Source organism: Bombus vancouverensis, unplaced genomic scaffold (assembly GCF_051014615.1).
Source record: "Bombus vancouverensis nearcticus unplaced genomic scaffold, iyBomVanc1_principal scaffold0052, whole genome shotgun sequence".
Lineage (NCBI taxonomy): Eukaryota > Metazoa > Arthropoda > Insecta > Hymenoptera > Apidae > Bombus > Bombus vancouverensis.
Genome location: NW_027468943.1, coordinates 124864 through 140171, shown reverse-complemented (window position 1 = coordinate 140171; position 15308 = coordinate 124864). Strand labels below are relative to the sequence as shown.

At 32.1% G+C, this 15308-nt stretch overlaps 1 protein-coding gene and 1 pseudogene across 3 annotated transcripts; one reads left to right on the top strand and one right to left on the bottom strand.

The window, feature by feature from the left end:
- Positions 1-4172: 4172 nt before the first annotated feature.
- Positions 4173-8032, top strand: LOC143302397 (katanin p60 ATPase-containing subunit A-like 2). 3 transcript variants are annotated; one of them, XM_076627261.1, is made up of 8 exons: positions 4173-4301; positions 4631-4701; positions 5118-5315; positions 5436-5712; positions 5889-6057; positions 6116-6228; positions 6442-6641; positions 6792-8032. In XM_076627261.1, the coding sequence occupies exons 3-8, from the start codon at positions 5233-5235 to the stop codon at positions 7063-7065; spliced, it is 1116 nt and encodes a 371-aa protein (XP_076483376.1). In that variant the 5' UTR covers positions 4173-4301; positions 4631-4701; positions 5118-5232; the 3' UTR covers positions 7066-8032. The 3 variants fall into 3 exon arrangements, with proteins under 3 accessions (XP_076483376.1, XP_076483375.1, XP_076483374.1); XM_076627260.1 differs by having other exon boundaries at positions 5433-5712; XM_076627259.1 differs by having other exon boundaries at positions 5424-5712.
- A 404-nt stretch (positions 8033-8436) lies between these two features.
- Positions 8437-13931, bottom strand: LOC143304738 (survival motor neuron protein-like; annotated as a pseudogene).
- Positions 13932-15308: the final 1377 nt, after the last annotated feature.

The window sequence follows — 15308 nt, the reverse complement described above, 5'->3', positions numbered from 1 at the left end:
TATTTCAGCGATATATATATTCAGATTTCACCATCACATAAACGGTGCTATTGGAAACGTTTCACAATGGACGTCTTACAAGCGCCTGCGATGTCCGTCATATGTAAAGCTATACCACTGAATCACGGCCGCCATTTAGTGATTAAGGTCGATCACTTAGAGCTGTTAATCCGACATAATGGCGAGCAATACATCGAAGACATTATTGGAAACACAGTTACAGTTCAATTTCATTGAGCTTATTTGCAAATAAATGTGTACAATATATTTTAGAGGTTTTAAATATTACTGCTGACTAAACTTCGCGTCTGCGCATCATCTTTCTTTAACTTTTTTTGCATTTTCTTATCGACGCATGAAGACGAAATGCGTAAATTTTATTATTTATTTAAACATTACTATATTGTGCTCAAAGTAGCGGAATATCGTTTTATTATCAATATATGAAGAACTAAAAGAATTAAAAAAGAATTAAAAAAATATGTAGTTCAATCAATACTTCGTGTATTTTTCTATCTCCACAAGACTATCCGGACCAGTTACGCTTACAGTATCAACAAAGATTTGTCCAGCCATACGGAATAAGTCGTACTCAGTAGTTTAAAAGTATTAACCGCACGAACTCCAGAAACACTTTTGAAGTAACTTTCGAACCAATAAATCCCCGAACTAAGAACTGTCATATTTCGTCTCTATTTATCGAATATTGTTAGAAAATGCAAAAAAAAAGAAGTTAAATAGAAAAAGTACTTGGAAACTTAAAAGAAAAAATCTCGAAAAATCTCTTAATACTTTTTACTGTCGTCTTGAGACGCACCATATGTTAAGCTTCTTCGTAGTTACAACTTTTACCGCAGATGTAACGAACTGACAAATGCTAAATTTTAAATAAATGTTTTTAAATAAATGTTTAAAATAATACATTAAATGTATTAACTTTGTTGCGCAGTTTCATTTAATTTCTTACGATATGGAGGGTTTAATTACGTTTAAGATATCTATTTGAATCTTTTAAATTCGAAGTTTTTTAAAAAATTACCTTAAACTTTATAAAATTAAATCGTCTTTCCACTTTGTTGTATCATAAAACAGTCGTCTTAAAATATTCTATATTTTCCTCGTCTTAAAAAATCTCCCTACAGAAAGAATAAAGAAGAATAAATTCCCATACGTTAAATTTCGCGTGATTGATGGAATACATAACGATAACGAGAACTAACTAGCGACAACAAGCAACCATTAGCAAGGACAACTGGCGACTATAACTGTCGTCTCTATGATGTATGGCGACTAAGGAGAACAGCCAGCAACTACGGATTACATGTAACAACCAACTGCCCCACTTCTAAAAGGCAACTAACTTGCAAACCCTTTGATGGTTTCTGTAGCGTGATATACCCCTTGAACGTGGTTAAAGAATGTGGTCGCCGCTGGACGGCGGTTTGACAGCAGAGCGATCTCGCCAATTCAAAGCTTGACATTACAAACTACCGAGAATCATTAGGCTCGTTATCGAGCATCTAGCTTTCAGAAGGTGCTTTATCATATGATATGACTTCACGATATTTTTATAGCAAGAAGAATGGCCAACCTCTAACAAAACAAATTTTTACTAAGTGCTGCATGTGAGCTGCAGGCCGGCCTACTAGGGAAATTTGACGAATGAATAAACTAAAATATATACGAATATATTCGTTATATCATAAAATGCCCGCATTATGTTCTCTAACACCATAGAGGAAGCTAAATTTATATATTAAAAAATTGGAATACCTGTTATAAGAGAGTTAATTAAATTCTAACCTATCGATGACTCCATAAAAACCTTTATTTCCTAAAAATGTATATCTTCCAAATTCTCCTTAGAAAGTATCATAGAGAAAATATGAAACCTGAAAAGTACATCACGCTGATGCCTCGATCAACCCTCGTGCTTCGCAGTCCATGTGTCCGAGCGATGAATTCCCTCCAAACAAGGAAAAACCAAAGGGAGGTCTTCTTCGAAGGACGTGAGAGGGTAAGGGAAGCAACGGGAACGATGATCACGCGATATACTGGCGGCGTACGTATAGAACGGCTGTTGCGAGAGAGTTCGCAAGAAACAAGAAGAAAAAAGGAATCGTAGGCCGACGCGATTATACGCTGTCGACGGACAAACAGCGACTGAGCCTAACTGAAACGAACTCTGTCGCAGTATGAGCACGGGCTACGTTCGCGGGTCGATCGAACACGTTCTGCGTCTCTCCTCGGCACCGGCGTCAAAACCACCCCCGACGAGCGCAACGCACTGGTGCACATGCAATATTAACCACTGGTCTTTCCTTTTTCGCGCGATATTATATCAGCACCTATGATACCATTTCAAAGACCGCAATCAAAACATTAAATACCGCATTAAAGCCATACAATAATTCGCAATATTCATTCGTAAACGTTATTGTATATGTACTTAATTAATCGTTATTATGTTTCGAATGATTTACTACCTCGTATTCCATAAGCAGATATATGGTTCATTTTCACCTCAAGTACGATATAATTTCTAACAAATGTTTATAATTCACAATGTAAAATATTTATAATTCATTGGAAATATTTTTCTATCACGGTATAGTGGTCAAATTTCACATAAATCACAAACATATGGTAGTCAGAAGCTATACTCACGACATGACAAATCATGAAGATGTCATGAAAAATGGCGTCCGTCCATATATATTCAAACGCAACGAACAAGTTCGAACTTTTCGAGAACAAACGATTTGTTCGATAACATCTGTCGCGAGCTTCTCTTCCTTTAACGATAACAATTGACAACTAAAGCTCGAGAGGCTCGTAAGGATGAACAGCGACGAGTATCTAGAAGCTATGTACTCACCTGGGCTAGGAGACTCCAACACCAAGGACGTTGGAAGTTTCAAGAAGCGATGATGGAAACTGAAGTAGCACGTCAGGTCAACTCCGGCGAAAACTGCTAAAGAAAGAAAAATCCAACTAATTTGTTTCCAACGATAAAATGAAATTAATTTGTTTCACAAATTATTAACTGGATATTATTCAAAAATTATTCAAAATTCGCTTGATTGATTCACGGCCCGGGACATTTGGGTCATACCATTTTGGTAATGGACGAAAATGACAGAAGGAAGAACGACCGTTTTTTTCATATTTCTCTTTCCCCGGGAAACGATGGAATGCCCGAGCACCTTGTTTCATTTCCTCTCGACATCAATTTCAATCTTTTTAAACGAAATATAATCTGAACGATGAAAAGTTCATTCAAATAATGCTCCGCGCCAGACACTCACGAAAATTAAGAAGAAACACGGAAAATTCGCGAATAAAACGGATTTCTTTGTCCCAGTGAGATAATAAACCTCGTTCACGTATTGGTTTTTGAAATCAATATATCCACCAATGTGCACTCGTTTAACAAGGGTGATGGAACGTGCCAAAAATCTCTCAAGAGGGTCTTGGCAACGGAAGAGTCGAAAACGTCACAATTATGAATGAAAAATTCGAATAGTTGCTGATTTTACAGTCGAAACCGATAAAGAACTCCAGATATTCCCCCAATTAATTTACAATAAATTCGCGAAAATGATCGATTGCTGACGTCATTGTATTCTAGAAAGATTGTAAAACGATAAGAATTTATTGAAAAAACTTATATTCGATGATAACACTTCTAATAAGAGTACTAAGAGGAGCGATTCTGTACTCACCTTCCTGCCTCGAAGTACCGAACGCAATTAACCGTCCGCCCAGGATGGAACCGTTCGGAACTTTTGTAAGTCACTGCACGGCCGCTGCTTATGGTGGAAATGTAATAGATATAAGTACAGAGCGCGTGAGCGAACTAAAAACGCGATAGAGAAGTAGAGAGAGGATGTTCCGTCCTTGTCTAATGACGCGCACTTGTACAGGAAATATGTAACAGGGGTATACGAGCAGCGTCAGTGTCCACTAGTGTGCATGCCTGATTAAACAAGGACAGGAAGTATCTATACATGGTGTTCTCTTTCTATTTCCATGTTGCATCCATCTTACTATACAGTACACACACTCAGCTATTCTATCATTATATTTGTGCGTTGCTTATGTGTGAACCAAACATTTCCATGGCAACAAATCGTTTGTCTCTTGTTTGATGCTCGGTTTTCAACGGAGTTGAAAGAATTTTTTAAGAGAAACGTAATGGACGGGTTGTTTTTAAAGTAATAAACGGAAATTCTCGTATCCATTGAGAAACGATAGGCGATTTGAAAGTGTCACTATGAACGGTGATTTATCGATGCAAGGTAGTATGAATAAGATATTTTATAATCTGCGAAAAAAGGTAAGGAATATTCTAGATTTTAGATTTTAGAATTTCCACGTCACAGACGAGTGTGTTTTGTTATTTGATTTGTAATATTGATGCAGTTCTCTTAATAGCTGTTCGTTTCATGCGATACTCGCACATAGTATCTATGACTTTTGCTTCTAACAATTTTTATAATTAGGCTGTATCAAATATTTTTAACGTTCGTGTTTCATGAAAAATCATGTGTAACTCGTTGAATTCGCAAATGTAATAAAAAATTACATGAAAAAACTTATTATTGTAATGAAAAAATAATTATATTAGGAGGAGAGTCGTATTTCGGAACGTCATCGGAACATATTATACCTTGTATGTGATTATTTGGAACACAATGGGTGAGTATATTATAATTAAAATATATTCCTAGTTCCAATTCTCTTGAATAGTGTCAGTGACCAATCGAAATAGAAATCAGTGGACATCGTGGAAAGAGAAGGCAAAACCAAATTTGAAAATTCGACATCGGTAATTCAGTAGTTAAGAATAACTCAATCGATAATGTAGATTAACTAGTTATAAACAAATATATGAAATATAAATTCAAATTATTCTTATCCATCTAAAAATTGGAAATTAAAGAGCAGAAGACAAGAAATTATCTTCGAGGATTTATATAGTAAATACATTCTTTTGCCTGTCTTACCTAGAGATAAAACAGTTGTTTGATGGTTATCTTATAGTGTTCAGTCATTGCGAAAAATATTTTTAATCAGTTAAAAACTATAATGAATTGAAAACTACATTGCTTTAGGTATATAGACATTAGCGATGTATTATTCCGGGAAGCTCGTCTATCTCCCGAACATCGGGTCTGCGACAACATCGATTTGGAAATTATCGTTGCAGAGTATGAAAATTATTACAAGATGAAATTTCAAAAATATCCCATATTGTGTAAGAAAATAACTGGAAGGGAAATGACGAGGGAAGTGACAAATGCAAGCAAAACGTAAGAATTTAAATTATTTAACGATATTAAACGGTATTCAACGTATCGTATTCAACGTATCGTATTCAACGTATCGTATTCAACGTATCGTATTACAATATGATCCAGTGTTTGTAGAAGTATTGAGACAAAAGCCAAATCTGTTAGTAAAGAAGCGAGAAGTGAGCCTGTGAAAGAGACGAATCTACAGCAGAAGATAACTGATGACAATACGAATCATATTAATCTCGCAATGACAGTGACGTCAATATTCCCCAATGAGAGTGATGGACGTTCATCAGAAGAGCTATTTAACGTCCCAATGGAACAATCCATGCAATCGAAGATATTGAAATGCATTGAAAAGCTTTATTCAGATAATCCGGAATTACGAAAGATTGCTGAGGACATCTCATGCGTAAGTTATTTTCGATTAATATACGTATCGTAAAGCTTTTAAACGATAAAATTCCCGTCGATAAACCGTCCAACGTATATCGACGATGACGTGATTTCAGTAACGCTTCAAATATCAAATTACGTAACGTTTACTTAATATAGAGAAGACGCCATTTTATCTTTGTATCGTCACAGGAGATCATAGTAAACAAATTAAATGTACATTGGGATGACGTTATAGGCCTAGAAGAATGTAAAACCGCTGTTAAGGAGGCCATTGTGTATCCCCTTGAGTATCCTATCTTTTTTGATGGCCCGTTTTCCCCCTGGAAAGGTATTTTGCTGTACGGCCCACCTGGTACAGGTAAGATACTCGCATTCTTTTCATTTCTGTACGTGTTTACAAGAAATATACAAAACAGGGAAAACGATGTTAGCGAAGGCAGTCGCGACAGAATGCCATTGCACCTTTTTTAACATAACTGCCAGCTCATTGGTCAGCAAATGGAGAGGCGATTCCGAGAAGTATATACGTGTAAGTTGCTTTGTCTATGTAAGTTTCTTTGTTCCTTTGTCTATGAAGGAGAGATTCTAGGTATAAAAAGATTTGATTTTATTTTTCGTCATTTATATATAAATAGAATAGTTGTTTGGAAAACGAAATGATATCATATTCGTGATGAGGCAATGAATTTAAGGAATTTCGAATATAATATTTAATGAATAATACATTTGTTAAACTGAACAGGTTTTATTTGAACTTGCCTATAGTCATTCGCCTACAATTATTTTTATCGACGAGATTGACTGGATCGCCACAAATAAAGGAGACTGTATATTGTCTGAACCTGCAAAGAGATTCAGATCAGAACTTCTTTCTAGATTGGATGGATTAGCGTCTAATGAGAATTCTAATGTAGTTCTTCTGGCTACAACTAATTCCCCTTGGTACGTATATCACGTTATTTCAATGTTTTCTAAGTAGAAAATATCGTAATATTTCTCCAAATTCCAAATATGTTATTGTGTTGTTTGAAGTATTCCTTCATTATTATTAGTATAATAGAACGATAATATTTATTGTAAATATGTTATTAGGGGCATTGATGCAGCTTTACTCAGGCGTCTCGAAAAGCAAATATACGTATCATTACCCAATGAAGTTGCTCGACTTGGTATATTCAAATTGTACCTTAGCAACCACTTATTAGAAAATACAGATATTGTAAACCACATAGTGAAATGTACTGAAAGATATTCTTGTGCAGATATAAAATTGCTTTGTAAGCAAGCGTGGCTACTAGAAATAAGCCCGATATGGAGGAGACTTGAAAAGAAAGAAACACCTGTTACCACTTTGAAATATGAATGAAAAAGTTATGAAATATTAGCAAAATTGTTAAAAAAAATGTCACCTACAGTTATGCAAATAGATAAATATGATACGTGGAACAAATAAATACGCAATCGTAAGGACAGATATTGAAAAATATAAATAAATGGATTATCGTTCGAGAAATCATTCGCATGTGTGTGCATGTGTGTATGCGCGCGTGTGTATGCGCGCATGGGTGTGCGCGCATGTGTGTCATGTGTGTCATGTGTGTGCGTGTGTGTGCGCGCACGCGCTATAGGCTAAGTTTAAAATGTTCGGTTGTATTATATCATTGTATTATATATGTCGGAGATGAAAGGAAAACCGGAGCCTTCCCTTTGCAATGTTGAGGAAGCCTTCTAATGCTTTAGCCTAGATTTTATCATAACTGTAATTAAGCAATTGTCATTTGTAATTGTTTGATATTTGTGAAAGCGAAAGTGGGTTCGAGGTGACAACTGGTCGCCGAACGTAGCCACGGTCACGGGATAAACGTTTTGCCTGACGAAGGTGTGGATCGGTTGTATTGTTCTCCCTAGAAATCACATAGAATTGTACTTTAGAGATGTCGATATAATGGGACACACGTTGTATTAGGAATCAATCTCCAGACAGAAACTGCCTAGTATCGGCGTTTGAATCTTTCTCGATGTTTCCAAAGAGTATACAACAAACTTTTGACAGAAATTGCCTAGCAACAACGATTGGAACCTTCTCGATGTTTCCAGCGAGCATATAACAAACAAATGCAGTCGTATAGCGAAAAAGATTTTCATCAGATATTCATTCGTGTGATCGCCTTGGAAAGTGATACATCGAGCAATTTACCGAGTGTCTCAGCAATTGTATTTTGTGTTTAAAATTATTCTACACATAGTAAAGAGTTATCCCGTTGACCGTGGATTCGTTTGAACCCCGGAACATTGTTAATAGCGTTAATTAAATTCATTATTCGTGAAACCTATCAATCGTTAATCTCATTATACGTTAAATTCATTATTCGTAAGACATATTATTCGTTCCTCTTATTGTTCGTTAAACTTATTAATCATTAATCTAATTATTAGTTAAACTTATCGTTTGTTAATCTTATTATTTATTAAACTCATTATTCATAATATTTTGTAAAATCTTGTTTATTCGCGTAAATATATTCTCTGTTTCGAAAAACAATGGCTAATTCAAACAAAGGATCATTACGCGCCTTAAATCCTAATTATAACCCGACATATATATGTGAGTGTATTTTATCAAAAATATGTTTTTTAGTTTTTCTTATCTTAGTAATTATTTTTAAAAAAATAAAGTCTTATATGAAAATAAAGCTGTTCTTTATTTCAAATAATTGAAGTAAATAAATACAATGAGTTTTATATTTTATATTATCTTATATTAATATCTTATATTTATCTTATATCTTATTATAATATCTTATTTTAATATCTTATATTATCGTTATATTGTTATTGAAAAAATTGATATAATCAACAGTTCTTCCTGTTCTCTTGATTGTTTCTTGCTTGTTTCAAACCATGATAATAACCTACAAAAGAAATAACATAGTCCATTGAAAATTTAATATACAATAAAATACTTATGTGAAATAATTACCTGTGTGAAAACCACTAATATACCATGACATCAACATACTTGAAAGTGCGTCTGTATCATTATCTGGTAATCTAGTACATTTTATTAAAATTTCGTATTTTTTTTCCAAATAAAATGTTAAACTTATTCCAAATTGCTTATTAATATTAGAAGTATTCAGCATTCCATTAGAATTTTTAAATTGTACTTACTTGGCCATTAATTGTGGTGGTAAAGGAGGTGCAGGTGGCATTATATCAGTCATCGAATTGAAAGATGGTCCCGGTATGAAGCGATGTTTATACGCATTTGCTTCTTCAGAGTCACAATCCATTTTTTCTACATTATATTTTTTCGAATTTACATTTGTAGAAAAATTAGTCTCACAAGTCTCATCGTTCTCTTCATTGAATTTCTCTTCCAAAGCTTTCTTTTGTTGTGCTATTTGACTTTGCAAACCTTCTGATTCTAAAAGAGAACTCAACTCGACTTTCTCTGTATTACCATAGCCTAAACACAGAGTAAAAGAAATTTTTGTCATTTAATAGAATGACTGAGTGCCATTCAGTTACCGTCCTTACAGGCAATGTATTAGAATTTCCCGTGCATAAATGTATATGTATAAATGTTTGCCTTGATATATGTAGTAATAATCACTCGTCTAATGAGGAGAATTATATTCCAAGCAGCTAATAATGAACAATAAGTAACATGCATGTTTATGGTTCATGACCCTATATTCCACTATATCATCTATGGGTCTCCCCATAGACATTGACAGGTACTCCTGCCCAGTTAAGGACCTGCTGAATGACACTGTGATAGACTATGCGAAAGCCTTTACTTCATATATATATGTATTTTTAGTACATTTCTTAATTGACATAACCATCATGCTAAAGGTATTACCTACAAATTTTACAACACACGTGCCATTGTTTTCGTAAATTTTTTATATTATAGCTTCATAAATTTCTCCATCCTCTGAGTATATTGCACGACAAGGTGCTCCTATGATCCATTTCTATAGAGAAAAGATGTGTATACAAATAAATATAAGTAAATAGCAAAATAAAATAATTTGCTTCTTAATCAATATATTTAATAATATTCTGTATCAAATTTGTAATATTCTATCAAAATCACAACCTTGTGTAATTTACTTGCGTGTTTAGGCTGCTTAAGATTTTGTAGGTTTTCTTTCGGTTGAGAATTTCCAACATCCATTCCCATTCGCTTGATAACTTCTTCTTTTGCTAAATTTATTGCTTTATCATATGCTTCTATTAATGCACTATCATCCCAAACATTATCATTGGCTGTGTCTGTATCCTTTTGAGATAGCAAATTATATGTTATTAATATTGATACAAGTATTTTATTATCAAACTATTGCAAATTATCATATATGTCATTTTTCAAAAATTGACTAAAAGGTAATGGATACTGTTAATTATTATTATGCTAAGATCTTGTACTAAAATAATGTTAAAACCATTACGTTTCCATTACCATACATACGTTTCTATTTCCTCGTATAAAAAGAACATTCATATCATCTGCCATTTTAAAATAACATCATTTAAATATTGAATTTGCTTCTGAAATATTAATTTGTCTCATTTCTTTAACTCTAACACATTGTAAACAATGATGACATTATACCAACTATAATACTAAAAATCTATTCCCCATTCATTCGAAAGATTATTTTTTGAAGCAAGGTTAACATTGAATGTTCCCAAACTTCAATAACTGTATTTTACTTTCTTTACAATATCTAACAATATATTAGAATACTATAAAAAAATATTGTATGCACAAGAAACTGTTTATAGCGAAATAGCAAAAGAATTAATCACATATTATAACTAAAACGAGATTGTTAAGTAGATTATATTATACTGCATATGCGTTAGTGTTTCAGCTGGTAAATATAGTTTTTATATCTGAAGATAAATAAGATTTAATTCTATAAAATTGCATAATGAATTATACATCTATCTATTACTATTCGTATTTCCCCTTAGTTGTATGTTGTCAATAGCATCAATCACGAACATATAAATAAATATAGAAGAAACCGTTCGGAAATGGAAAGGGAAAAATGAACATGGAAGACAAGAAAGTTTTCTTCAGGTTTAGCGTATGCGTGATACGCTTTGAATGTCTCAGATAAAGATAAAGATACTCTGCTCATTTCTATTTGTTCCGCAGAACGAGAAATTTGTTGTCTTTCATATTGGTTTTTACGATTCAATTTTTGGGCAGTTTTCCCTAGCGAGTGTCGGTCCCTGTTTGATATAACCAGACCGTAATTTATACAGATATGTATTATAGATATATATTTGTAAAACTGAAATCAGATGAAATAAATGTTGCCTGAGGTTTTAAACGTTTAATAAAAACAATATTTCATTTGGAAAAAATGTAAGATATGTAAAATTACACATTGATCATTTTGCTGGTCTTGTATCATAAAACGTGTGGCCCGAAGAGCACGTGTCCGGTAGAGATACGTCACTTGTGTTAGGAATCGTTTTATAACCTATCACAGTAAAGGAACGTCCCAGTATAGCAGCCGAAGAATGCCGTGAAAGTTTCTGTACAAAGTACAATTGATCTACAATTGATACTTTCCGCAATATCTGGTGTTCGGTCAGGGTGTCCCATACTCATGATATTTATGACAGTGGAATGGCGTTAGTAAATCAATTACAAAAATTTTCGAGATCAATTCTCGGTATTGCATCAAATTATTCAAAATATACAAGCAACACAACGTTGCCCTTTTTGCAGGCAACAAGAGGAATATCGACCACGCAACCACTTTCAGAAAAACAAGAGTAAGTGATACAAATTTTCTTGTGCTTTCCTTCTTTTTTTAATAGAATTTCAGTACTTACCTTCCAATATAAAATTGGTGTCAAAATAATAATGCTAATAATAATGTCTAAGAAATTTTTCTCTTTGTAGGAGTACAACATCTAGAAAAATAACATAGTATTAATAGAATAGTATTAATAAGAACAACATTGACAGTGAACAACTAAAAATATAACACTGTTATAAATATATGATATACGAATTTTATTTATGTATTATTAAGACAAGTATATCTTATTTTTAAATTATTTCTATTATCATAAGTGATACATATAATTAAGGTATAATTAAGAGAAGATTAATTGAAGAAACACAAAAAATAAAGAAAATAATTATATTGAGATAATTTTTATCTTTCATAAATATTATTTTCAGAGTAAATATAACGTTTGTTAAAGCAAGTGGAGAGAGAATCAAAGCAAAGGGAAAGTTGGAGATACTATATTAGGCATAGTAGTAAATAATGAAATTGATTTAGATGGATATGGTATGTTTTAAAGAAGCATAATTTACTTAATTTAAAATAAATAATTTTGAGGTAGAAAATATTTGAAAATTTTCATTTTTATCAAGTTTAATATTCTTATTATTTTTAACTTTTGATACTTTATTATATAAGTATGTTGTAATATTAAAATATAATTGATATAGGTGCTTGTGAAGGAACATTAACTTGTAGTACGTGCCATTTAATATTTTCGAAAGAAGTTTATGATGCACTTCCTGACAAACCAACAGATGAAGAATTAGACATGTTGGATTGAGCATATGAATTAACAGATACGTTAGTTCATAATAATCAGTATCAAATCATTCACATTATTAATTCTATTACCTTTTAATATTTTATAAAGTGAATTTTTCTATTTAAATTTATGTAAAAACAGGTTAGTATTGGGTATTTCGAAATCTGCATCTCAATGTAGAATTTCAAATCGCTATCTCTGAATACTACGAAACTGAAATTATAATAAATTTTCATAGTTTTTTATTTATGACCCTATAATCATTACAAATCTATGTTGGAATTAGCATATTTACAATGTTGATTTTCAAATGGATAAATAGAAATCTTATTGTGTATTAGTATTAATTTGTATAGCAATAAATATATTTATTGACATATTCAGTTATATAATATTTAATTTCAGGTCACGGCTAGGCTGTCAAATAGTAATGTCTAAGGAACTAGATGGAATTGAGGTAAGAGTTACATCAACAATTAATGATGCAAGAGCATAACTGAAATTATCTATAGGTTTTTGAAAATTTGTATACAATGTTATACATCTCTTGTTAAAAAACCCCTGTTATAATTATTAAAATATTGGTATTAAAAAAATATAATAAAGAATCTTGTGTTTTAATGTGAAGCTTATATATATATACATATGTTATAGTATAATTGCAATTTTGATATTTGTACATTGCCATTGTAAAAAGCCTATCCAATTATGAAGAAAATATATCTTTTATTTTTAATATACAGGGTGTCAATTTTAAAACGTTCATCTAAATTATTTTCGTTACTATTAAAGATAAGAAGAAATTACTAAGGAAGACTTAAATGGTTTTAAGATGTGTACTTGGTTATGATAAAAAAGACTCTTGTGGAATAAATTTTGCAACTTCTGAAAGATTAGATAAAAGCTTAGAACCTAAAAAATAATTTGAAATTAATTTCGTTTAGATATACTGTTTGATTTCTTAGCTGTGGGCAAGTTTAAAAGATCATCAAACTCATGGTCAACAAAACAACAGAAATGTACATGCAATGCTTTTTCGTTTCACAACAAGTTATCTGACACTATCATCATTTTCGTGGCACATGCAACATTATCGATTCAGTATAGTAATGTTTTGGATTAAAACAAATGTCTCGACATTGGGGCAAAATATTTCAACCTTTAAGGACTAAAATTAAAACTTATGAGTTGGTTTATAATTTTAATAGATTTTATTAATATTGTGTTTACTGGTTTATTAATTACAAGAAAGTTTGTAAAAGACTGAAGCTTTACGTAAAAAGTACAAATATTCTTTCAACAAAATTAGTCAAATCACATCATTATTTATACATATTGTATATAAATAAAATATGCGGATATATTACTTTACCCTAGAATTAAAATTCAATAATATTGAGGAATCTTATTTATTCAGATTTTGTACATTATCGCTTCTAACCTCGGATAATAGAACAACAAATTAAATATTTTTAAACAAAAAAACTTTGTTCCTTTGTTTGATTTCCCTTGCTCGTGTTTCTTAACTACTTAGATATAAAATACTTACGTTTTCGAAAATTCATACTTCACAAGCTACTAAACGCTTTATCTGTTCAGAATAATTTATTGTTTTCTTAACTAGGTACATACCAAATACATCTATTAAGTTGGTATTTCTCATAATTACCAGTACATAAAGCTAAAACACTTTTATACTATGCTTGTTATACATGGATCTAACAAATAATTTAACTTGTGTATTGTCGTTTGTATATTTTGTTACGTGTAAAATATTCTATTTCTACACTACTTACAAGTTCGATAAAGTGTACATTACACATCGTGAAATTTACATATTTTCACTTGGTTACCCTGCACAATTCGAATATAATTCAGAACGTATGTGCTATATTTATATATTCTGCATTTGTTTTGTATATTATGTACACTGTTCTGATCTTTGTAAACGCGAGTTTTACGATATTAATGAGAAATTTGCCAATTTAATGGAAGTTGTTAATTTTTTCTGGCACGTTTCACGTTAGCAGACATTTTTCTTAAGTTACAGTCGAAAAGTGTTTTTACGTAAAAGAATAGGAATGATCAAGTTATTTTAAGATGACAAGATATTTCACGTTTTCTATTTAAATATAGTGTTAAATTTTAATTCCGTCAATTCGTATATACTCATACATCGAATTTCCTTTTCTCATGTCATTTCTTTTCTTTCATTTCACATTTAATTACAAAGATAAAGTGTAAGTACGTTCCTCATAAAATTAATATCAAATGTCGCAAAATATACAAAAGTAAACTAAGAAGAGGGGTACATATTATTACACAAACTGTCGTTCATATTGCACATGTACATATGCAGTATAAAAACAATACTTTTTAGTTTTTAATCTCTTGTTTAAATAATCCTAATATCTAAATTTGTATCGGTCATTGATTCGATATAACTGCGTTTATTGGAAGTAATTAAGTTATAGCCTGCGCACAAGAGAAGAAGGAACAAACACGTATAGTATACACGCTTAAATAACAAAATTAAGTCAGTTTACGTTCAATGTGAACTTGATCAAAGTTCCAGTCTCGAATTATAGAGTTTCTTACTATCAGTTTACAAAATTCGATATTACGATTATGTACCGTATTTGAAAAACATAAAATGCTTTGTTCAATTTTAAATAAAACTAATATTTACCAAAGCGAATACGAAAAAAGATGATTTAGACGTGTTTGAACGTGTTCGTTTTCTTTTTTAATAGCGATATGTTCTTACCCTCTGCCACACGAAGACGTTATGGACCATTGCGCATCCACAAAACACGATGCCAAGGCCTATGAAAACCGACGTAACGATTGCCGGTGTGACACCAATTACCTCTCAGAGAGACATCGACTCCCGACTGTCGGACGCCAACGCCGCGACGCATCTTAGTCCCCATCAGAGATAAGGCCCCAACCCCGACTTTCGGACTCCTTGGAATCCACACCAAACTCCCCAACATCCCCAAGCCAGGGTGTATATAA